We start from the raw sequence: 23,693 nt of genomic DNA, 5'->3' as shown, positions 1-23,693 counted from the left end.
GGCTTGGATTTTTTTGTGTAGGGGGAGAATGTTCTCTTTTTGTTTTGTTTTGTTTTGTTTTTTAAAATATACTCTTCTTAAGAAAAAGCATGAGGGCTGGAGAGATGGCTCAGCCATTAAAGGCTAGGCTCACCACCAAAAATATAAGAAAAACCATGAAGTTGGATGTGTGGGCAGGTAGGAAGGATCTAGGAGAAGTTGAAGAGAGAAGATACCATCAAATATATTGTAAGAAAAGATTTTAAGCAAATAAAGGATACATTTTCTTTTGTTTGCAGTGCTGGAAATTGGACTCAGAGCCTTGTTCATGCTAAGAAAGTATTTTTTCCACTGCATTCCATCCCCAGTCCTAAGAATTTAAAAAAGGGAGACATTTATAGTTAATAATATATAATTAAAAATAACAAATGAATAAAATTGAGGTGATTGCATTTTTATTCCATTTACTGAGAAATAATGAATGGAAACTATATAACCAAACCCAACACCAGCTTTCTTCTTCCTTCTTTCTTTACAGATTTGAAGCTTTGTTTACTGAGTTGGAAAAGAAACAGGAAGCACTGGGAATTGCCGACTTTGGAGCTTCAATCACTACAATGGAAGAGGTTTTCCTTAAGTAAGTTATAACAACCTGTTTAAAAAAAAAAAAAACTTTCTACCCCTAAATTCCTATGTTAATTTAAAAACAAACCTCACCCTTTTGCAGCTGAAAAAAATTGTTACCAAGTTTTCAAATGTACTATTTTATGGGAATATACTTCCATGAATATTTAACTGATATTTAAAGATGTTGAACTTGAATTTTGATGCATATCTCTTTTTTAAACAATTTTTTTTCAGAATTTCATGAGTGAATGCTGTGTTTATGCCATTTCCACCTCATATTCTCTCTCCAATTCCTCCCATGTCCCCTCTTAAATTCACAACCTCTTCTTCAATTGTTCCATATATATTTATATATCTGTGTGTATGTATGTCCTATTGAGTCCATTTAGTGTTTCTCATATTTATATATGCACTCGGGAATGCATAAGCTATCAGTGGGCTCATCAGTGGTAAAGACTGATTGATTCTCCCTCTCTTCAGCCACTGATTGAATGTAATTCTTTATCTAAGAGTGGAGTTTTGTGAAATTTCCTCAATCCACAAAGACATGTCAACTGGTGTAGTCATTACACAGGACTTGTTTAGACAGCTGTATATGTTGAGCTTTCATGGATACAAGGTTTCCTGTCAAATACAAAATATACTGTCTCACAGCAGATATCCTGGTCCTCTGTCTCTTACATTTTTCCACCCATCTTGTTTCTGTTCCCTGAGCCTTAGATGTAGCAGTTGTGTTGTAGATGTATCAGCTGACATTGGGCATCCCACAATCAGTTTGTTCCCTGCATTTGAACCAGTTGTACATGTCTGTAATGGTTTTCAGCTGCTGGGGAAAACCTTCATTAATGAGGGCCAAGAGCTACACTTATCTGTGGTTGTAAGGAGGGATATATAGTAGTTGGGAAAGTGGCTGTAATGAGTTCTCCTCAAGTAGTTGACTAGGTTTCTCAGTACCAAGCATGAATGGCCTCCTATTAAACAGGATTTAAGTCCAATCAGACAGTTTTTGGTTGCCTCCCAAGATATAAGTGCCACTATTATACGCCTGGAAATTGTTAACATGCTGATCATGTGGTTTGTAGGGTTTTACAGATATGTGGGACTATTGGTTTTTTTTTTCTCCCTTGACAGCTTGTATAGCTCTTTCTTTTACTCTGAGAGCTAGTCCTTGGGAGGAGTCAGTTTCAGCTCAGTTTTCGAAATCCTGTGTCCAAAGTGTGTGGTGTCTTTACCTATAAGGTCTTACTTTCAATTTCTGGGAGGCAACCAGGGGTAATGTCATTAGTCTATATTGTTTTAAAGGCTGGTTTTATATTCTTGAAGAAAAGTAATTTGAGGCTATGAATAAAGAGAAATACCTTGTGTTCTTTTTGTGTATCTACATATGTGTAGGGTCAATAAGATGGCAGCTCCCCAAAGGAATATTCAGGATATCAAACCCTATTACTTGACTTATGAAAAGATGAGACAAGATAAGCAGCAGAATGTGAATATACCCAGAAATTATAACAGTCAAAGTTTTCCCTATTTGAGAGAAATTAATACAATTAAATTTAACACTGGGGTAAGCATGTTATATTGTTTTGTTTTTATACTTATTTAAAATATAATTACATCATCTCCTTCTTTTCTTTCCTTTTTCTAGCCCCTACCACGTTCCCTTTCATCAATGCCTTCCATGCCCCTCCACTGTCAAAGTGATAGCATTTTTCTTTGGTATATCACACTTTTTAAAGTCTAAATTTAGAAGAAGCTTCCAGTTTATACAGCTAGAAATGGACTAGTCCATGGGATTTGATATGTGAGAAACAGGCTCTAGATAAAGATCCCGGCTGCTGCCCCCATTATTATTTCTCAGAACCCCTTTGTGAAAGTTCTCAGTAGAAACTCTCCCTTCGCTATACCAAGGAGTTATAACTGCCATATTCAGAAATTAGTTGTTGCTCAAAGTGAGGGCATTTCTCTCTGTATTACAGTATGTGTTGCTGGTAAAAATAAAATCATTTTGTTAGGAGTGTTCAAAATGAAAGAAAAAAAGATTTTACATTAGGGGAAGACAAAAAATTTTCAACTTTTGTGGTGTTTTATTTGTTTGTTCTAAGATAGGATCTCACTATGTAACTCACATGGCCTGGCACTCACTCTGTAAACCAGAGTGGCCTCAATCTAAGAGAGGCTCATCTGCTTCTGCCTCACAAGTGCTGGAGTTAAAGGCATGCACCACCACACCTGGCCCAGTTTTCCATTTCTAATCAAAAACTCTTAAACTGTTAATAAAGAAAATCTTGGGATTATGGTTATAACTCAGTGATAGAGTACTTGCCTAGCATGTGTAAGAGTTTAAGTCTAGAACTGCCCTTCTCTCCATGAAAGAAAACTATGTTGGATGAGGCCACTTGTTCATCCCGGCCACCCAGAACTGAAATAATCACACAGAAACCATATTATTTAAATCACTGCTTGATCCATTATCTCTAGATTTTTATTTGCTAAGTCTTACATCTTAATTTAATGCATTTCTATTCATTTGTGTATTGCCACGTGGCAGTGGCTAACCAGGTAAAGTTGTGGTGTCTATCTCTGATGCAGCTACATGGCTTCTCTTTGACTCCGCCTTCCTTCTCTTAGCATTCAGTTTAGTTTTCCTCACCTACCTAAGTTCTTCCCTGCTATAGGTCCAAATCAGTTTCTTTATTCATTAATGATAATCATAGCTTACAGAGGGGAAATCTCAAATCACCTTCCCTTTTCTGTTTAAATAAAAAGGAAGGTTTTAACTTTAACATAGTAAAATTACATATAACAAAACAGGCTTCAAACAAGAATTACAGTTGCAATATTTGTATCTACTTTATCTTTTATCATAACTAAGAAAAACTATAACTATAAATTCTTCAACTCCATCAAAGATTCCAGAAGGATATATTATTACCTACGAAAACAGGAAGTACATTGTAAACAACTTCTAAAACTCTAGATTTGACAGAGACATCTCACTGCCTGGACATCACCCAAAGTTCTTCTATATCACTGAGGCATCCGTCTTCAGCCTACAGGCCCATAGTATCCATAGTTTCCATGAAGCAGGAAATTTTAAAGACATATCTACCTATATTGGCAGTTTGTCAATCACTTTCTTCTTGGCCCTACAGAATGTCTGGCAGACTCTTTCATGAAGCAGGATCCCCGAAGGATGGCCTCACATTTAGGCAAGTTCAGCAGTCATTTCTCTTCAGGTCCTCCATGTCCAGTTCATTTATCAGTACAGACAAGAGCAGTTTCTTGCCCAAATGGCTAACCAACTCCAAAAGGAGCCTCTTCAATGCCCATCTTCCTCTTGAAGTAATTGCTGCCACCAGGAACAGATGTTCTCATTATCATGAAAAGTTCTAAATTCTTAAAACACTTTAAATGTCATATTCTATTAGTCTTTCAGAGGTTTGAAGAAGAGCTATCCATCTGAAATATATCTCTGTACAGCTAGAAAACCTAACTAATATGACTGCAAGCTTTACTATTATAGATGATTATCTCTTAACCTATTTTTCTTAATTATGCATTACATTTTTAAATGAGATGCACAAACACCTTAATCAAGAGTAGAAAAATACATATAATAAGATTGACCTAAAATTTATATCAATAAACCAAGATCAATACCAATGCAAATCTCTATAGCATACCCCCCTTTAAATATAAAGAAACATTTATAAACAATATCTGGAAATATAGATGTAGTTCTTCTCCAAACTGCTTCTTGCTGTTTATTGGGTGAAGTAATTTTTGAGGGGTGCTCAAGAGAACCTTTCAGGGGGTCTTGGTCCATCAAACCACATTAGCCTGGAATGAATCCACAGGTTCTCATCCTCTGTGGAAACAAAAGAAGAACCTCTTTTCCAAAGCAACATATCCTTAGGCTCAAATTCTGAAGTCAAGATACCTTTAAAGTATATATGTTTGTTACTTAGCTCCTTCACAGACAAAAATTTCAAAGAAAACACAATATACATAATTCAGACTCTTGTGTATATTCCATTTTTACATGGCTTATTTATTTTTACTGTATTACTTTTTCTGTACTCTGCCTCTTTAAAGACTTTGTTTTATTTTTTAAAACCATTTATTTACTTTTATAACTGTCCATACTCTTTTTCTTCTCAACCAAGCCTATGAACATTTATCCAATACTGTGACTCATTTAGAGGTCTTTTATGTCTGAATCTGCCCTATTGTGTATCTCTAATTCTTTACTTTCCAGGAGCACTTCTTAAAATGCTAAGCGCTTCTTGAAAACTTGGAAGCTGGAGCATTACTAGATTATATATAGTACTTCCTGCTTGCTCCAGACTGTCCAACATGGTGGAAGTTTGTTCCCCTCCTCTGCAAGCTGTGCACATTGCCTTAGTTTCAAGTTTGCAGCCAGTCTATGTCTAGCCATTAAGCAGTTGTAGGACTCTGCTCACAAACCTCATTTAAGTTATCAGCCTCCTGAAAGAGTCAGAGATTGCACTGGCAGCACAGCCCAGAAATCCTGCATTTTAAACTTATGCAGCTTTTGCTATTGCTGAGTCAGGAAGACCTCTTTTAAAGGAACTGCAGCACACACTGCCAGCAAAATTCTGGCTACCAGGAAGCCATGCTTAACTCTGTTCTTCTGTGTCTAGAATTCCTTTTTAAGCTTTCTCAGATTTTTCTGTAGATGTGGTTACCCACATTGGCATGCCAATTTGTTGGATGAGGCCGCTTGTTCATTCCGGCCACCCAGACCAGAAATAATTACACAGAAACCATATTATTTAAATCACTGCTTGGCCTATCATCTCTAGCTTTTTATTTACTAAGTCTTACATCTTAATTTAACACATTTCTATTCATTTGTGTATTGCCACGTGGCAGTGACTTACTGGGTAAAGTTCCAGCATCCATCTCTGGTGGAGCTACATGGCTTCTTCTTGACTCCACCTTTCTTCTCTCAGCATTCAGTTTAGTTTTCCCCACCTACCTAAGTTCTGCCCTGCTATAGATCTAAAGCAATTTCTTTATTCATTAATAATAATCAAAGCATACAGAGGGGAAATCCCACATTTTCCATTTTTAATCAAAAACTCTTAAAATGCTAATAAAGAAAGTATTGGGATTATGGATATAACTCAGTGATAAAGTACCTGCCTAGCATATGTAAGAGTTTGAGTCTAGAACTGCCCTTCTTTTCATGAAAGAAAATGATCTTAAGAGTTTTACTCTAATTAGAAACCAGGTATTAATACTCTTAAAATATTGAATAAATAAACTATTTGCTTTGTTTTTACAGGAGTTAACTAAAATTCATTTGTGTTATATCTTATGCACATATTTTTGCATCATAAATTTTTAAAGCATGATGAATGGATTTCATCATGAGTATCCTCAAATCTCTAATCATCAAAATATCATTTTTTCTTTCTTTAGTTTCTGCTTTACCGCCAGCAGTTTTGTTCCATGTTTATAAAAAGAGCACTCTTCATGTGGCGCAACTGGAAGCTGATGTTACTACAGATCATAGTAATTATGGTTGTCACTACATATCTCTTATTATCTCTGCACTTAGATGATAATGATTTACCTGAAAGGGAATTGGATTTGAGTCACTATGGTAGAACCATTGTTCCTTACTCAATTTCAGGGGATTCTGATTTGACTCTGAATCTCAAAAAGAACCTTAAGATTTTTCTACAGTCAAAGAATCAAAACTTAAGAAAAATAAGAGGTAAGATTCTACTCTATAAAGACTTGTTATTTGCAATGGATATAACTCTGGTATTTAAATACCCATTTTTTTGTCATTCTACTAGTCATTGGTATCATAGAGGCAGCTAAATCAGAGGCCAAAGGTAAACTTCAAGACAACTACTGACAAAAGTTAGTTATTCATGGAGATTTTTTTTCTGTATGTGTCTCTGCTAATTGCATCACCCTTTATAAGGATGAGAAAAATGAAAATGTGGTACTGCTGTGAAATTTAGTGTTCGATTTTTTTGTTTGTATTTTTTTGAATTTTTTTTTGAAACAGAGTTTCTCTGTGTAGCTTTGATGCCTGACGTGGAAATAGCTCTTGTAGACCAGGTTGGCCTTGAACTCACAGAGCGACGCCTGCCTCTACTTCCCCAGTGCTAGGATTAAAGGCGTGTGCCACCACCATCCAGCAGCATTGGATGTTTTATTCTCCTTGAAAGATTACTGCTTTCTTCCAGAGCTCTCACAGAAAAGTTACTGATTCCTCTGTATGAAAACTGTCCTTTTTTATATTAGTCATCCTATAAATCAATGGCTTCATAACTAATTCCTGAAAATGAAATAGGTAATTACTTCAACATGTACCCTTGGTAAGAACCATAACTGCATGTGTTCTCTATGTTATCTTTGGCAGTGCTAAAAATGAGCTTAGCTACCTTGTTCAATATCTTTGCTATGTAACAAGAATAAGACCTAGTCTATGACAAATTTGAACTTTGAGTAAGCAATTTTTTAAGTCAAGCATTTTAGAACACTGGGCATTAACCAACAGCACATATCAAACTAGAGTATGACTATTCAAAGAAAATTATGGGGTCTCTGTAAAAATAAGATTTATAGCACTATAGCTGAGGGTTAGCCCTTTTAACAACTCTCACTGACTCAATAAAAGTCAAAAAAAAGCCACTAGTGGCCTTGAAGCTATAAAAAAAAAGACACAGGGTTGACCAGTAGGAGCCAGGCATAAAGATAACTGCAATAATTATTTATTAAATCTAACAGAAATCAGTGACTATACACTATACAGGATATAGGAATATATTTACAGAGTTGGTCCTCGTAGGTTACTAAACAAATAAGGAGAAACATTTTTTAAAAAAAAAAGAATAGTGAAGTCCCACTCTGCCCCAAGGCCTTCCTATCCCTGGCTACCTCAGAGGAACTCTGAAACACAGGCTGTACCTGCACAGAGGACCAAGAGAGGAACTCTGAAACACAGGCTACAACTACACAGAGAGGACCAAGAGAGGAACTCTGAAGCACAGGCTGTGACTGCACAGAATAGACCAAGAAAATGAACCAAGTGAGCAGACCAAGAGAGCAGGCCAAGAGAGTGGGCCAAGAGAGACCTCAGTGGCTCCCTGAGACACAGACAGTGACAGTTTAAAGCAGACCAAGAACACTTCCCAAAGACACAGACACCAACTGCAAGGATTGAACCAAGAGGCAAAAACACGCCAGCATCAATTGGTGGAAGAGATGGGTAGGCACCAATGCAAGAATACATTCAACAACCTGAAAAGCAACATGGTAACACCAGAACCCAGTGGTTATACAACAGGCAGACTTGATCATCCTAACCCAGAAGAAGCAGAAGAAAACGATTTTAAATGTAACTTTATGAGGATAATGGATACTTTTAAAGAAGAATGGAAAATTTTCCTTAAAGAACTGGAGGAAAAGACAAACAAAAAATTGGAGGAAATCAATAAATCAAAACCAAGAAAAACAATCAAACAGGTGAGGCAAACAGTTCAAACAGCTGAAGACTTGAAGACTGAAATACAGGCAATAAAGAAAACACAAACTGAGGAAATTCTTGATATGGACAATCTGGGTAAATGAACAGGAACTACAAAGTTAACATAAGCAACAGAATACAAGAGATGGAAGAGAGAACTCAAATATTGAAGATACTATAGAGGAAATAGAGTCATCAGTCAAAGAAAACATTAAATCCAATAAATTCTTAACACAAAACATCCAGGAAATCTGGGACACCATGAAAAGACCAAACCTACGAATAATAGAGATAGAAGAAGGAGAAGAACTGCAGCTCAAAGGTACAGAAAGTATATTCAACAAGATTATAGAAGAAAACTTTCCCAGCCTAAAGAAGGATATCCCTATGAAAGTACAAGAAGCTTAAAGAACACCAAAAAGACTGAACTAAAAAAATAATCCCCTCACTGTATAATAATCAAAACACTAAACATACATAATAAAGAAAGAATATTAAGAGTTGCAAAGGAAAAAGGCCAAAAACATATAAAGGCAGTCCTATCAGAATTACACCTGAGTATTCAGTAGAAATGATGAAAGCCGGAAGGTCCTGGACAGAAGTTCTGCAGACACTAAGAGACCACAGATGCAAGCCCAGACTGCTCCAGCAAAGCTATCAGTCATCACCAATAGAGAAAACAAGATATTCCATGACAAAACTAGATTTAAACAATACCTACCCACAAACTCATCCCTACAGAAATACTAGAAGTAAAACTCCCACCCAAGGAAACTAACTGCATCCACAAAAACACAGGCAACAGATAACCTCACACCAGCAAACCCAAAAAAATTGAAACACACAAACACTACCACAAAAAAATTAACAGAAATTAACAGTCACTGGTCATTAATATATCTTATATAACTGGACTCAATTCATCTTTTAAAAGACACAGACTAATTGAATGGTAAAAAATAAAATAAAAAATAAAAAACAGGATCCATCCTTCTGCTTTATATGAGAAACAAACCCAAAACTCAAAGATAGAAATTACCTCAGAGTAAAGGGTTGGGAAAATATTTCCAATCAAACGGAACTAAGAAACAAGCAGGTAAGAGCAGGCCTGAAGCGGCAGACTCCACAGGATCAGGACTCAGCCAGTGACCTGTGCTAGAGCAGGCCTGGTACAGCAAACTCCATAGGAGCAAGTATAGAGGAGCAACTGCTGAGCAAGTAGGCCAGAGCCAGAGACCACTGCAGTCTGGGAATGAATCTGGGACCTCCGAGGGAGTAGACCTGAGTCAACCTCTGTGGGTCTGGCCTTGAGTCTGGGACCTCTGAAGGAGTAGGCCTGAGCCAGGTCCTCTGTTGGTCTGGGCACACCCAAGTCTGGGACCTCCAAGAGAGTAGATGGGAGCCAGAGACCTTTGTAGGACCAACCCCAACCCAGGGACCTCCATAGGAGCAGATCCAGACCAGGGACATTTACAAAAACAATTCTGAGCCAGCAACCTAGACCAGAGCTGGCCTCAGACAGAAAACTCCATGGGAGAGGAGCAAACCCGGGAGTACTGAGCGACCTCCAGGAACACAGAGTGACCAATGGGTAACTAGAACCGTGGCACTGACTGTACCATGAGGAACAACCATTTGAGCCTTGGATCCACTGGCACTTAGAAGATTAATCACCAGAATCACATACGGCCCTGACCACACCAATTAGAGGAAAAGATGAGTAGACAAAGTAAGAACACATGCAACACCACAAAGCAACATGACACCAGTAAAATCTAGAGACCCTACAACAGCAAGACTTGAACAACCAAATATAGATGAAGCAGAAGAAAATGACCTAAAAAATAACTTCAGGAGAATGTTTGAGACTCTTAAAGAGGAAATGAGAAATTCCCTCAAAGAAATGGAGGAAAAGACAAACAAAAAAACTAGAAAACATCAGTAAATCCCTTAAAGAAAACCAAGAAAAAACAATCAAACATATGAAAGAAGCTATTCAAGACTTGAATAGAGACAATAATAAAAACACAAGATGTGGGAATTATAGAAACAGAAATCATGAGAAAACAATCAGGAGCCACAAATTCAAATATAAATAGCAGAATACAAGATATGGAAGAGAAAATTGCAAGCACTGAAGATACAATAGAGGAAATAAACTCATCAGTCAAAGAAATCATTAAATCTAACAAAAGCTTAACACAAAATATCCAAAAATATGGGATACCCTGAAAAGACCAAACCTAAGAATAATAGGTATAGAAGAAGAAGAAGTTCAACTCAAAAGCACAGAAAATATATTCAACAAAATCATAGAAGACTTTCCCAACCTAAAGAAAGATATGCCTACAATGATACAAGAAGTGTACAGAACACCAAACAGACTGGATCAAAAAAAGTCCCCTCACCACATAATAATCAAAACACTAAACATACAGAATAAAGAAAGATTATTAAGAGCTACAAAGGAAAAAGGCCAAGTAACATATAAAGGCAGACCTATGAGAATTACAGCTGACTTCTCATTGGAGACAATGAAAGGCAGAAAGTCATGGTCAAGCATTATGCAGACATTAAGAGACCATGGATGTCAGCCCAGACTGCTATACCCAGCAAAACTTTCAATTACCATAGAAGGACAAAAAAAGATATTCCATGACAATACCAGATTTAACCAATACCTAGCCGCAAACCTAGCCCTACACAAAGTACTAGAAAGAAAACTCGAATCCAAAAAAGTTGGCTACATCAACAAAAACACAAACAATTGATGATCTCACAGGAGCAAATACCAAAGAAGGGGAAAAACACACAATTTAACATCACCAACAATGAAAACTAAATTAACAGGAGATAGCAATCACTGGTCATTAATATCCCTTAATATAAGTGGACTCAGCTCACCTATAAAAAGACACAGGCTAACAGATTGGATACAAAAACAGAATCCATCCTTCTGCTTCATATAAGAAACACACCTCAACTTCAAAAACAGACATTGCCTCAGAGTAAAGGGTTGGGAAAAAATTTCCAATCAGGTGAACCTAAGAAACAAGCTGGTGTAGCTATCCTAATATCTCACAAAATAGACTTCAAACTAAAATCAATCCAAAGAGACAAAGAAGGACATTTCATATTAGTCACAGGAAAGATCCATCAAAAGAAAATCTCAATACTGAACATCTATGCCCCAAACACAAGGGCACCCTCATCTGTAAAAGAAACACTATTAAAGCGTAAATCATATGTTAAACCCCACACACTAATAGTGGGAGACTTCAACACTCCACTCTTACAACTGGACATGTCAGTCAGACAAAAATTAACAGAGAAATAAGGGAACTAACAGATGTTATGACTCAAATGGACTTAACAGACATCTATATTCATTCTTCTCAGCACCTCATGGAACCTTCTCAAAAATTGACCACATACTCACTAACAAAACAAACCTCAACAGATTGGAATGAAAAATTGGAATAATACCAAGTAATTATCAGATCACCATGGCTTAAAACTAGAATTCAAGAGCAATACTAATTCCAGAAAGCCCACAAACACGTGGAAATTAAACAGTGATCACCTGAATCATCAATGGGTCAAGGGAGAAATTAAAGACTTCTTAAAATTCAATGAAAATAACTACACAACATACCCAAATTTATGGGACACAATAAAAGCAGTGTTAAGATGAAAGTTCATAGCACTAAATGCCTACATAAAGAAGCTGGAAAAATAGTGGTGCACAGCTTTAATCCCAGCACCTGGGAAGAAGGGGCAGATGGATATCTATGAGTTTGAGACCAGCGTAGTCTACATAGTGAGTTCCCAGACAGCCAAGAACTGTCTCAAAAAAATACTATATTCTTAATCTGTGGTTTGGTTTGTGAATTGTACAGTGAGATGATTGTAAGGATTAATGATACTGTGAAATTCTTTTTAAAAAATCCATTGTTAGAATTTGGAAAACAAAATGTTAAGTGGAAAAATAAAAACCCACGACTTTTTTATCCTTCCTTTCCAATACAGGTTCTAAGCAATATACTACCTAGAATGGCTCACTAACATTTTCTGTTTTATCCTAGGTGATATAAATGATTACATATTGGGAAGTAAAGAGTGTCGTAACTTCTGCATTATTGCACTTTCTATTAAAGTTGAGAAAAACAAAACAGTGCTCACTATTTTTTTTAATAATGAGGCATACCATTCATCTGCAATATCCCTGGCAGTATTAGACAACATTCTTTTTATGACCCTTTCTGGACCTAATGCTTCCATCTCTGTCTTCAATAAGCCTCAGCCTCACCCTTATAATGGTCCTAACAGAGTGTATGTATGATTTTTCTTTTCCTGAAATTGAGTCTTATCATACCTTTGCTGTTTGACCATACATATTTGAAAAACAGCTAATGCCAGTATTTCCTACCTATATCTCATAGCTTATTTCATATTTTATTTCATCTTTTGTAGGCCTGTAAGTGGATTACAAATAGTACAGTGTTTGGCTTTTGGCATTTCTGTGGTGGTGGGGACCTTTAGTCTCCAGACAGTGACTGAAAGGATCAGTCAAGCCAAGGACATCCAGTTCCTGAGTGGTGTGTGTGTGCTCACGTACTGGCTCTCTGCCTTGTTGTGTGACCTCATCTTCTTCTCCATCCCCTCCTGTCTACTACTGGTGAGTATTAGCTGCAGTTGCATCAAAAGTCTTTTTCCTTCTGTTGTCTATACTAATTTCTACTCAAATGATTGTATCCTAAAATGAAATTAATCAAGTAATCTGAAACTACTTTGGCTTACCATGTCAGAGATTTACTATAGACCCTCAAAAAAAAAAAAAACCCACAAACATACTGCCTCAGATTCTTTCACTGAGGAGAATCATTTCCTGCCATATATTTGTTTAACAATATGCCCTTGTCAAAATCTGCTCTAAAATCTGTTAACTTGCACTGATAAGTTAATTACAACTAGGCCAATGCCTGCTCAGTCTTCTCTGAACGACATAGTTTAGACTCAAGATTTAAGGCCAGCTTCTATTACTGTTCATCCTCCACACTTACAATCCATGTTTATCAAGGATGATCACCAAAGAAGAATGCGTTTTGACTTGGCAGTCATTTTGAAACACTGAGAATGTGGTCTGGAGAGTATGTATGCAAGAATTATGCCATCTCTTAATGTAATTATTTTATTCACTAGTAAACAATAGCAGCCATTATTTTCTTTACGTCTTTTGAGTAAACAGGATGCAAAGACTACATAGTTGAGAGGAATGAGATATGAATAAAAGAAGTTAATCCCTTTCTAAATAGAAGGTGTGGAAGACAAATACTGTAAATAATACATTGTCTCAACCCCCACAACATTTACTGTTTCTGTTGACACAGAACTGAAAATAGAATAGTAGAAAGAATACCAACTACCATTAGGGAAGGTGAACTATGAATTACCAACTGGAGATTATAATTTTTGAAAAAAATATCCGTTTGGTTCCCACAAGAAGATTCATATTTATTTATATCATTCATATTTATAGTCCAAGAATTGTTTCTGAAGATAACTCAGGGCCTTAACAGCTATAAGAGGCTCATGAGCACCAGGGTCCAGAAGAAGTGATTATATGAGAAGCAAATAGTGTGTGTTCTGTGTGTTACACAGAGAAGACTCAAGGTGGAGAGAGGAGCACTTTTTTTTTCATATGCAAGGCTGGCTACTATTGCCAATGCCAGTCTCTGGTACATAGTTCATGTCCAATAGACATGGGCAAGAGAAGCTCACCATCTTGTTGAGGATCTATTTTCAAATCTTTCACTCATTCAGGTCTGCTACCTAACTTTATAATCTCTCCTCTATGCAAGATGACAGCAGAAGCTGTCAACCCTGGTGATCTTAGTTCAATCTCCAGGACCTACATAGTGGAATGAGAGAGCTGGTTCCTGCAAGTTGTCCTCTGATGTCTACATGCCCACATACTATAAATTAATGGAAAAATTTAATCTAAAATCAATTGAACTTGAATCTTTCCATGTCCATGCTTAGGTATTACATTTTTGTGGTTCTTAAAACTTGGCTGACATACTTATATTATTTCCTAGATGGAAGATAAAAAGCAAGATATAAACAAAAGCATATATTTTCAACATTTATACCAATATCACTATGTATGGCTAGTGACCAATGTTATTTCTCATGTTTGTCTTTATGTAACACCACAAACATTTGACATGACTCATCATATTTATAGACAGAAAACTGAGGCTCAGAGAAGTTACTGCTCTACTTTTAACCACCTAGGACAGTCAGAACTTTAGAGTTACTCTTAAACCCATTGTCTTGCTTATTCAGAGTCATCCTGAAAAGTATGTTCAGTTTATTTCTGTTGCCATATTCACAATTAGCTCTTTTTTAATTTTTGAGATTATAATTAATGTCAATTCCCCCTTTTCTTTCCTCCCTTGAAACTTTCCCATATATTCCCTCTTACTGTCTTACAGATTCAATGGCCTCTTTTTTTCCTTTTATTGTTGATGTATATGTGCATGTGCATGTGTCTGCCTGTCTGTCTGTCTGTCTGTCTGTCTGTCTGTGTGTATTCCTAAATACATAAATACAAACCTCTTGGTCTGTATACTGTTACTTATGTACCTATGTCTTTAGGACTGACCATTTGGTATTGGATAACAGATTAGCATTCTCTTCCCTGGGGAAGACTATTTCTCTCACTCTTAGTATTCCTTGGTAGTCTGTAGTTCTTTGTCTAGGAATAAGGCCTCCTGAGCTTTCCCTACATCCACTTTAGGATGTCTGTTAGTATTGTCCTTATTCAAGTCATGTTTAGGCATTCATGATAGTAAGAATTTGTGGGTTTATGGCTTCTGACATTAGTAGGAAACAAAGTCTCACAGCAAACTCCCTGTTCCTCAGTCTCTTAACAATATTTCCATTCCTTTCAAAGTGATCCCTGAGCTTTAACTGCGTGAGAAACGTTGTATCATTTGGGACTGGGCTCCACATTCTACATTTTGATTAATTGTGGTTTTCTATAATTGTCTCTATCTGTTGGAGAGTTTCCTTGGTGAGGGGTTAGGACTACATTTATCTGTGAATTAAAAGACAAACATTTAGAATGCAGTTACTTTTATGCTGGTGGCTGTTGAAGATCCATGACTTCACTAACCTTGAGTAGTTGAGTAGGTTCCCAGCATAAGGTAAGATTGCCTTCTTTTTTGTTTGTTTTGAGAAAAGGTTTCTCTGTGAAACAGCCCTAGTTATCCTTCTTGTTGAGTGGGTCTTAAATGCAATTAAAGAGCTGTTGCTTACCACCAAGGTATGCTTGCTAATCTGGTCGATGTTGCAGTTCTTAGGTGTGATAGCTGGGTAGAACTACTGGTTCCTTCCCTCCTTTGGAAGCTTACATGATACCTTATGGTAAATAAAAGCTAGTCTTCAGGGAAGAGCACTGGGTCAGATCCAGTTCAGCACCTCTGGACCTGTGTCTGAAGTGCGTGATGTCTTTGGGAATAGGGACACACCTTCCACATCTGAAGGGGGATTAGAACCAATGGCAATAGCAATAAGTTATATAATGTTTTAGGAGTCTCTTGGATAGCCCGGGCCAAGAACTCAAAAAGGGTTTTCTCATGCCTAGTGTTAGGGATTTTGATAGGTGGTCTATGGCTATAGGAGGGACTATTGTCAGCCCAGAGAAGATTTTTTTAAACTATGTATATTTTAAAAATAGTTTAAATAAAAAAGTTATATATTAACAAAATGTCCTTACTTTTATTTTACCCTCTTTTGTCTGTATCTCCCTCTTGCCTAATTAGAGCCCCTATTTTCCCACTTCACCCTTTAGATAACTTGTGCCCTCCTATTCCCCTCTCTATCCTCCCACACTAAACAGTTGTCCAATTTTACTTTCCTGGTTTCTGTAGTTACTCCAGATTATATATTAATATATAAGTATTTGGAACTATGAACTTCAAATGAGAGAAAACGTATAAGATTTATCTTTCTGTTTCTGGTTTGCCTCATACAATGTAATACTTTCTAGTTCCATCCATTTAACCTACAAATTCCCTTTTTCCTTACAGCTGTATAGTATTCTGTAGTCTGTATGTAACATGTTTTCTTTACCTATTCATCAGTTTTAAGACATATAGGTTGTTTCCATTTCCTAGCTGTTGTGAATAGAACAGCATTGAACATAGCTTAGCAAGTAAATGTGAAGTAAGATAGCGAATCCTTCAGGACTGCTGTAGCTAGGCCATAGACAGAGAGTCCTTCAGGACTGCTGTAGCTAGGCCATAGACAGAGAGTCCTTCAGGACTGCTGTAGCTAGGCCATAGACAGCGAGTACTTCAGGACTGCTGTAGCTAGGCCACAGACAGAGAGTCCTTCAGGACTGCTGTAGCTAGGCCATAGACAGCGAGTCTGTGGATCCTTGCCTCTCCTTCCACCAGTTACTGGACAGAGTATCTCTGATGGTAATTAGGGAAGTCACCAATCTGCTGAGTAGATGGCCAGTTCAGGCACCCTCTTCATCATTGCTACAAGTCTTAATTGGTGTCATCTGATATAGGAATGTCGTCTGTCTATATATTACTTTCATTGGTTAATAAAGAGACTGCCTTGGCCTTTTAATAGGGCAGAATATTAGGTGGGCGGAGTAGACAGAACAGAATGCTGGGAAGAAGGGAAGTGAGGCAGACACCATGATTCTTCGACCCAAGACTGATGTAGGCTAGAATCTTTCCCGGTAAGCCACCACCTTGTGGTGCTACACAGATTATTAGAAATGGGTTAATCAAGGTGTGAGAGTTAGCCAATAAGAGGCTGAAACTAATGGGCCAGGCAATGTTTAAAAGAATACAATTTGTGTGTTATTATTTCGGGGCATAAGCTAGCCTTGAGAGAGCGGGCGGGATGAAAAGCAGGCCTGCTTGCCTCATCACTACAGTCATCCTGTGGGTTCCTGTTGTTTCTCTGATCCCAAGTTTCTCCCTAACCCCAAAATGTGCTCCCATCAAGACATCTCTTTTGTTACTCTCCACTTCCATCCTGTTTCCAATTCCCTTACCACACCTAACCCTCCCATTTCTCCATCCCCCCCCCCCCCAAACTGCTGTGCCTAGTTTACTCAGGAGAACTTTTCTACTTCCCCTTCCCAGGGAAATCCATGCATACCTTTTTGGACTCTCCTTGTTATCTAACCTCTCTGGGGCTGTGGATTGTAGGTTTATTATCCTATACTTTATTCTTAATAACCACCTATAAGTAAGTTCATACCATGTTTGTCTTCCTGGGTCGGGGTTACCTCACTCAGAATGATTTTTTTTCTAGTTCCATCCATTTGCCTGCAAATTTCATGAGGTCACCATTTCTTACAGCTGAGTAGTACACAATTGTGTAAATGTACCACATTCTCTTTATCCATTCTTCAATTGAGGGGCATCTAGGTTGTTTCCAGGTTCTGGATATTATGAATAAGGCTCCTGTGAACATAATTGAGCAAGTTCCCTTGATATATGATTGCACATCCTTTGGGTATATGTCTAAAATTGATATAGCTGGGTCTTGAAGTAGATTGATTAACAATTTTCTAAGAAATCACTTTACCGTTTCTTTAGCTAGACAGATGTTTTTTAGTTTTATAAAGCTTTTTTATAAACTTTAAAAAGTTTTTAAAGTTTAGTTTTACAAAGACTCACATGCCAAAATTCTAGGGCAAATGAAGTCCTGTTCAGAAAGCGCTTTTCTATACCTATACATGGAAGGCACTACCCTGGGTTTCTACTAGCAATTTCAGTGTTTCTGGTTTCACACTTAGGTCTTGATCAATTGGAATTAGATTTTGTACAAAGAGATAGATACAGGTCATATCACTCTCCTGCACGTAGGCATTCAGTATTGCAAGCACTATTTGTTGAAGATTCTATCTTTTCTCTGGTGGTCATCTTTTGCATCTTTTTCAGATTTATGTAACTGAAGTTATGTATCCTCATGTTTGAACCTTAAGTTGTGTTCCATTGATATATACATGTCTGGTTTTGTGCCAATATGATATTGTTTTTATTACTATAGTCCTACAATATATCTGTAATAGTAATCTCTCCAGAGTTGTTATGGGGTTTTTTTTTCAGGATTATTTTGGTCATTTGGGCTTTTTGTGATTCTAATGAATTTTAGGTGGTTTTTTTTCTCTTTCTGCAAAGAATGAGATGGGAGTTTTTGATTGGGTTTGCACTGAATCTGTAAATAGCTTTTGGTAAAATGGTTATTTTCACAATGTCAATTATTCCAAATTCATGAGCAAAGAATTTCTTTCCATTTTCTAGTGTCTTTCTCTGTATCTTTTTTGTCTTTGATCATGGCTGTGGGAAGTACAGCCTATTTCAAAGAGAAGAAAAATGGAAAGAGGAGCTCAATTACTGTGCTCATTGTAATATTCTCAGTTGGGAAATAGTTCACCTAAGTTCACGCTAAAGCTTAAACATGACCCAAATTGGTAGCTAATCATTCTGGCCTAGTTGAAACAGTGTCTATGCACAGTATCCTTCACCTTGCTTCTACCCCTCTATTCTCTGTCCCAGGGTGTATTCAGAGTCTGCCAAGTGGATGCATTTGTTGTGAGTTACAACTTTGTGGACACAATGCTGATTTTCATGCTGTATGGCTGGTGTGTGGTTCCTCTCACGTATCTTGGAAGCTTCCTGTTCCAGAGCAGCACCACTTCCTACATCAAGCTCACACTGTTTAACTACTTCTCAACTATTTTCAGTATCGTCATTTCTACCCTACTGAAATTTTATGGTAAGAACACCATATAATTTTCCCCTTTTCCAGAAAATACATTGAATAAATGGGGATAAAATGACATAGGAATTAAAAAAATAACTGATAAACACTTTTCAATTATCTGAAAACCTATGATTTTGGAAACATCAAATATTTGTTGAGTAGGTATATGAGAGATGGAGGAAAGGGAGGAGGAAGAAAAAGAGAAAGTGACAGGCGTGGTTGACCAGTAGTTAGAATTAACCAGACCAGCTCAAAAACAAGGAATATAATTTGAAGGCGAAGGTGTAAGTCAAAAACAATCCCACATCAGTTTAGAATTATGATTAATAGAATGGTTATTTATTTAAAGGGGAAAAAACTTACAGATCACCGTCCCAGACAACAGCCCTCTGCGCAATCAGGAAGGGAGTCTAGTCGCCAGAAGCAGAGCAGGAAGTAAGAGAGAGTGAGAAGAGAAGTAGCCACTTTTTTTAAAGGGAGAGAGACCACGCCCCAATGGGCTGGTATCTCGGCGGCTATTGGCTGGATTAGCGGAAGGACCTCCCGCAACACCTCCCCCTTTTGTTTAAGTAAGAGAGTTCTAAACCTACTACAAAATTATATACAATAAGTACAAATATCCTATTCTAACTAGCTTATGTCTTGTATAATAAATAGCTTGGCCAAGTCATGAGTGGAAAGTAACTACATTTATATAGTCTTCAACCCCATCAAATATCTGAGAAGGGAAATAATGTTACGTGAGTAATTAGGAAGTGCAATCAAACAAATTCCAAAACATGCAACAAATCACAGAGACAACTAGCTACCTGGGCAATCACCCAAAGTCACATTTGCAGCGTTGAAGCAACCAACTTTGGCTAAGGCCTAACATAACTGACATACCATTTTCAAAGGCAAGCAACTTTTCAAAACTATCTTACCCTGTCTTGGCAGGATATGACAGTCCTGTTTTATCCATTGATGCATGCTCTGTATCTCTGTCAGTGGTTGAGGTATGGGCATTTCGTTGCCCAAAGGCCTGTTCTGCCAAATAGAAAGGCTCCAGGTGGAGTGTCTTTGGTGCTCAACATTCTCTAGGGAATAGAGCGGTGTTGCCAGGAGCAATTGTGTCTCATTATCACAAAACTCTGAGTTAGATTAAAGGCCATTTTCTACAGTTCTTTGAAGAGGTTGAAGATTTTCTATCTATACTGAATATAATTTCTCTGTATCTAAAGAAACTGATTAGTCTAATTATAAATGACAAATTCAGAATACTATTGATCTATATAATTCTCAATACCTATCTAATTTAAAGATTAAGACAATAAACGACTGTGAAACAAATGAGGACAATGACCTCCAAATATAAACAATGTACAAATATACATTGCAGTATGGTAAATATATATCAATACACAAACATTATATAAGTATCTTAATCAGAGGTAGAAATGTACACTGCAATATGGTAAATATATACAATATATATATATATCAATACAATATATGTCAATACATAAAAATGTTTTAAACAGGTAGAAACATGCATACAATAGTCAAAATAATTTAACTTTGTATCAATATGCAAGAATCAATACCAATATATTTGTCTAAAAACAGTAACTCACAATTATAAATCTATTATCCCATCATCCCTCTTTTTTTTTTTCAAAATGATCCCTGAGCTTATAAAATTCCTCCCCCAACCTCCCAACCCCTAAATGAGGTCCTTAAACCCAACAGCAAACTTTACTGGGAGAGGGGACGTCGTCCTCTAGAATTACTTCCAGCTGTCATGGGGGCGACGTTCTTTCTGGGGGATCCTGTGAAAGTAAAATGATGGTTAAATTTCAAGATCAATGTCTTTTAAAATTGCAAATAGTCTCTGAGTATTTTGTGGAGGTCTGGCCAGAATGTTGTACAAGATGTACACCATTTCAGCTAACCAAGTTGGGATCGTCTTGTGCAGCTGGTACCCAAAACAGGTCTTGTAGTAGCGCTATCAGTATCATGACGTCATATCAACCAGGTGGAGTTGTTCTAATGGGGCCCCATCTTCTTCCTGGAAACTTCAAATGTCACTTCGGGAAAAACTCATTGTTCATTGTGGAAAACTTAAACATTAATCAAAATGACATATATATATATATATATATATATATATATTCAATGAAAGGCATGATAGATATATTCAATGAAAAGTATGATAGATATGAAGGAAAGCAAAGATGTTTTCTAAACTCATATTTCTTTCTGTCCCATATCATGGCTCTTGACATGAGACAGAAACTCCAGCAACTCTGGGTTTTTGTCTTATTAACAGGCTTGGAATTGGAAAGGGACTGAGCCAGAGTCCAACTTCAAAACCAGCTCTATAAATTTAGAAATATGGTTTAATATATTTTACTTACACAACCTATTCAGTTTTCTTGATATTTCCTATTGGGCAGGTATTTTTCCATCTGTCAGTATCCAAACATCCAGGGTCCCTTGACTTTTTCAAAGATGAGTGTTTTCCTGTGGAGATAAGAACAGAACCCTGCCCCCATTCTATATGTTTTTCTAACTACCTTTATGAATATCATCATTGTGGATGAGTTGTCATTTCTCCTTTCCAAGAGGTTTCTCCTCTTCAAATCAAACCTTTATTAATTTTGATGGTATCCACAATTTTTCTTCTCCTGTGGAAACAAGAGCAAAACCCCTTCCCCAACGTAGCACATCTCCTGGCTTCCATTGAGAGGTCAGCACATCTTTGAAATAAATCGGTTTATTTAGTTTATCAGACTTTTCCATTATCCAATGTCTTTCTGCTGCTGTCGTTCCTTTCTCATTAACGTTAAGAAAATTCAAGGTTAATAAAGCATTATGTAATCTATTTCTGGGAGTATTTTCGGTTCCTTTCTGTTTGTTCAGCATATCCTTTATAGTACGATTTGATCTTTCTATAACTGCCTGACCTGTAGGATTATTTGGTATACCTGTAATGTGTTTTATATTATAATAATCAAAAAAGCATTTCATTTTCTTAGATACATATGCTGGACCATTATCTGTCTTTATTTGTGCAGGTATACCCATGATGGCCATAACTTCCAATAAATGTGTGATTACTGAATCAGCCTTTTCTGAGCTCAGGGCAGTAGCCCATTGAAAACCTGAATATGTGTCTATGGTGTGATGTACATATTTTAATTTACCAAATTCCATAAAGTGGAATAAAGTGGAACACATCCATCTGCCAGATTTCATTTCTCTTAGTACCCTTTGGGTTACTCCCTGCAGGCAACAGTGTTTGATTATAGAAAGAACAAGTAGGACATCTCTTTATAATGTCCTTAGCTTGTTGCCAAGTAATGGAAAATTCTTTCTTTAGGCCTTTACTATTGACATGATGCTTCTTATGAAATTCTGAGGCCTGCAACACGCTTCCAATCAATAATTGATCAATCTCAGCGTTGCCTTGTGCTAGAGGACCAGGCAAACCTGTATGGGACCGGATGTGTGTTATGTACATCAGACAAAGCCTGTTCCTGATTATGTCTTGTACCTGAATAAACAATGAAGTCAATTCTGTGTCATCTGGTAAAATTCAGAGGTTTCAATATGCAAGATAACTCTTTCTGCATATTGTGAATCTCTAACTATATTAAGAGGTTCTTTAAAATCCCTTAGCACCATAAGAATGGCATATAATTCTGCCTTCTGGACAGAATTATAAGGGCTTTGTTCCACCTTACTCAATGCTTCTGATTTGTAACCTGCCTTCCCTGATTTATTAGCATCAGTATAGAATGTACGGGCTCCAGTTATTGGAGCATCACGTACAATTCTAGGAAGAATCCAAGAAGTTCTCTTTATGAGGTTAAGTCTACCATTTTGGGGATAGTTGCTATTAATTTCTCCCAAAAAATTAGCACAAGCTCTTTGCCATAGTTCATTGTCTTCCCATAACCTTTTCATCTCATCAGTAGTGAAAGGCACTATAATTTCTGCTGGGTCTATGCCTGCTAGTTGATGAAGCCTCAATTTGCCTTTTATAATTAATTCAGAGACCAGAGACCTTTTCCACATAATTTTTTAATTTTTTACTCGGTTTATGTGGTAAAAAGATCCATTCTAAGATAATATCACCTCTCTGCATTAAGATTCCTGTAGGGGAAATTCTGGAAGGCAATATGACAAGAATACAACTAAGCTCTGGATTCACCCTGTCCACATGTGACTCCTGTAATTTTTCTTCAACCATTGTCAGTTCCTTTTCTGCTTCAGCTGTTAATTCTCTGGGACTGTTCAACTCTTTATCACCATCCAGGGTTTTGTTTAAATGAATTGTCACGTGTTATCCCAACAGCCGGTCATGGGCTGCAAATGTCTCCTGACAAAATCTTTGAAACTCATTAAGAATAAAACCGGACTCACTGAACATAGTGGACAATGAGGACTACTGAGAACTCAAGATCAATGGCAATGGGTTTTTGATCCTACTGCATGTACTGGCTTTGTGGGAGCCTAGGCAGTTTGGATGCTCACCTTACTAGACCTGGATGGAGGTGGGTGGTCCTTGGACTTCCCACAGGGGGGGAACCCTGATCGTTCTTTGGGCTGATGAGGGAGGGGGACTTGATTGGGGGAGGGGGAGGGAAATGGCAGGTGGTGGCGGGGAAGAGACAGAAATCTTTAATAAATAAATTTTTAAAAAAAAAAGAGTCCGTAACCGATCTCTCCTAATTTGTACCTTTTGTGCCTTAATTTTTTGTAAACCTATTTTATAACCTAGATAATT

The 23,693-nt window shown here is 37.2% G+C and overlaps 1 protein-coding gene across 1 annotated transcript in view; it reads left to right on the top strand.

The window, feature by feature from the left end:
* Window positions 1-23,693, top strand: part of LOC121457679 (phospholipid-transporting ATPase ABCA3-like) — a 121,256-nt gene that overhangs the window by 66,309 nt on the left and 31,254 nt on the right. The window contains exons 16-21 of the mRNA XM_041666601.1: window positions 518-616; window positions 1,999-2,170; window positions 6,055-6,352; window positions 12,205-12,451; window positions 12,593-12,797; window positions 18,715-18,934. Coding sequence (XP_041522535.1) covers window positions 518-616; window positions 1,999-2,170; window positions 6,055-6,352; window positions 12,205-12,451; window positions 12,593-12,797; window positions 18,715-18,934 — 1,241 coding nt within the window. The remainder of the gene's footprint in view (window positions 1-517; window positions 617-1,998; window positions 2,171-6,054; window positions 6,353-12,204; window positions 12,452-12,592; window positions 12,798-18,714; window positions 18,935-23,693) is intronic.

Source organism: Microtus oregoni, unplaced genomic scaffold, assembly GCF_018167655.1.
Source record: "Microtus oregoni isolate MIOR12 unplaced genomic scaffold, Mior012 000016F_ref0000370, whole genome shotgun sequence".
Taxonomy (NCBI): Eukaryota; Metazoa; Chordata; class Mammalia; order Rodentia; family Cricetidae; genus Microtus; species Microtus oregoni.
This window is presented reverse-complemented; position numbering and strand designations above follow the sequence as displayed.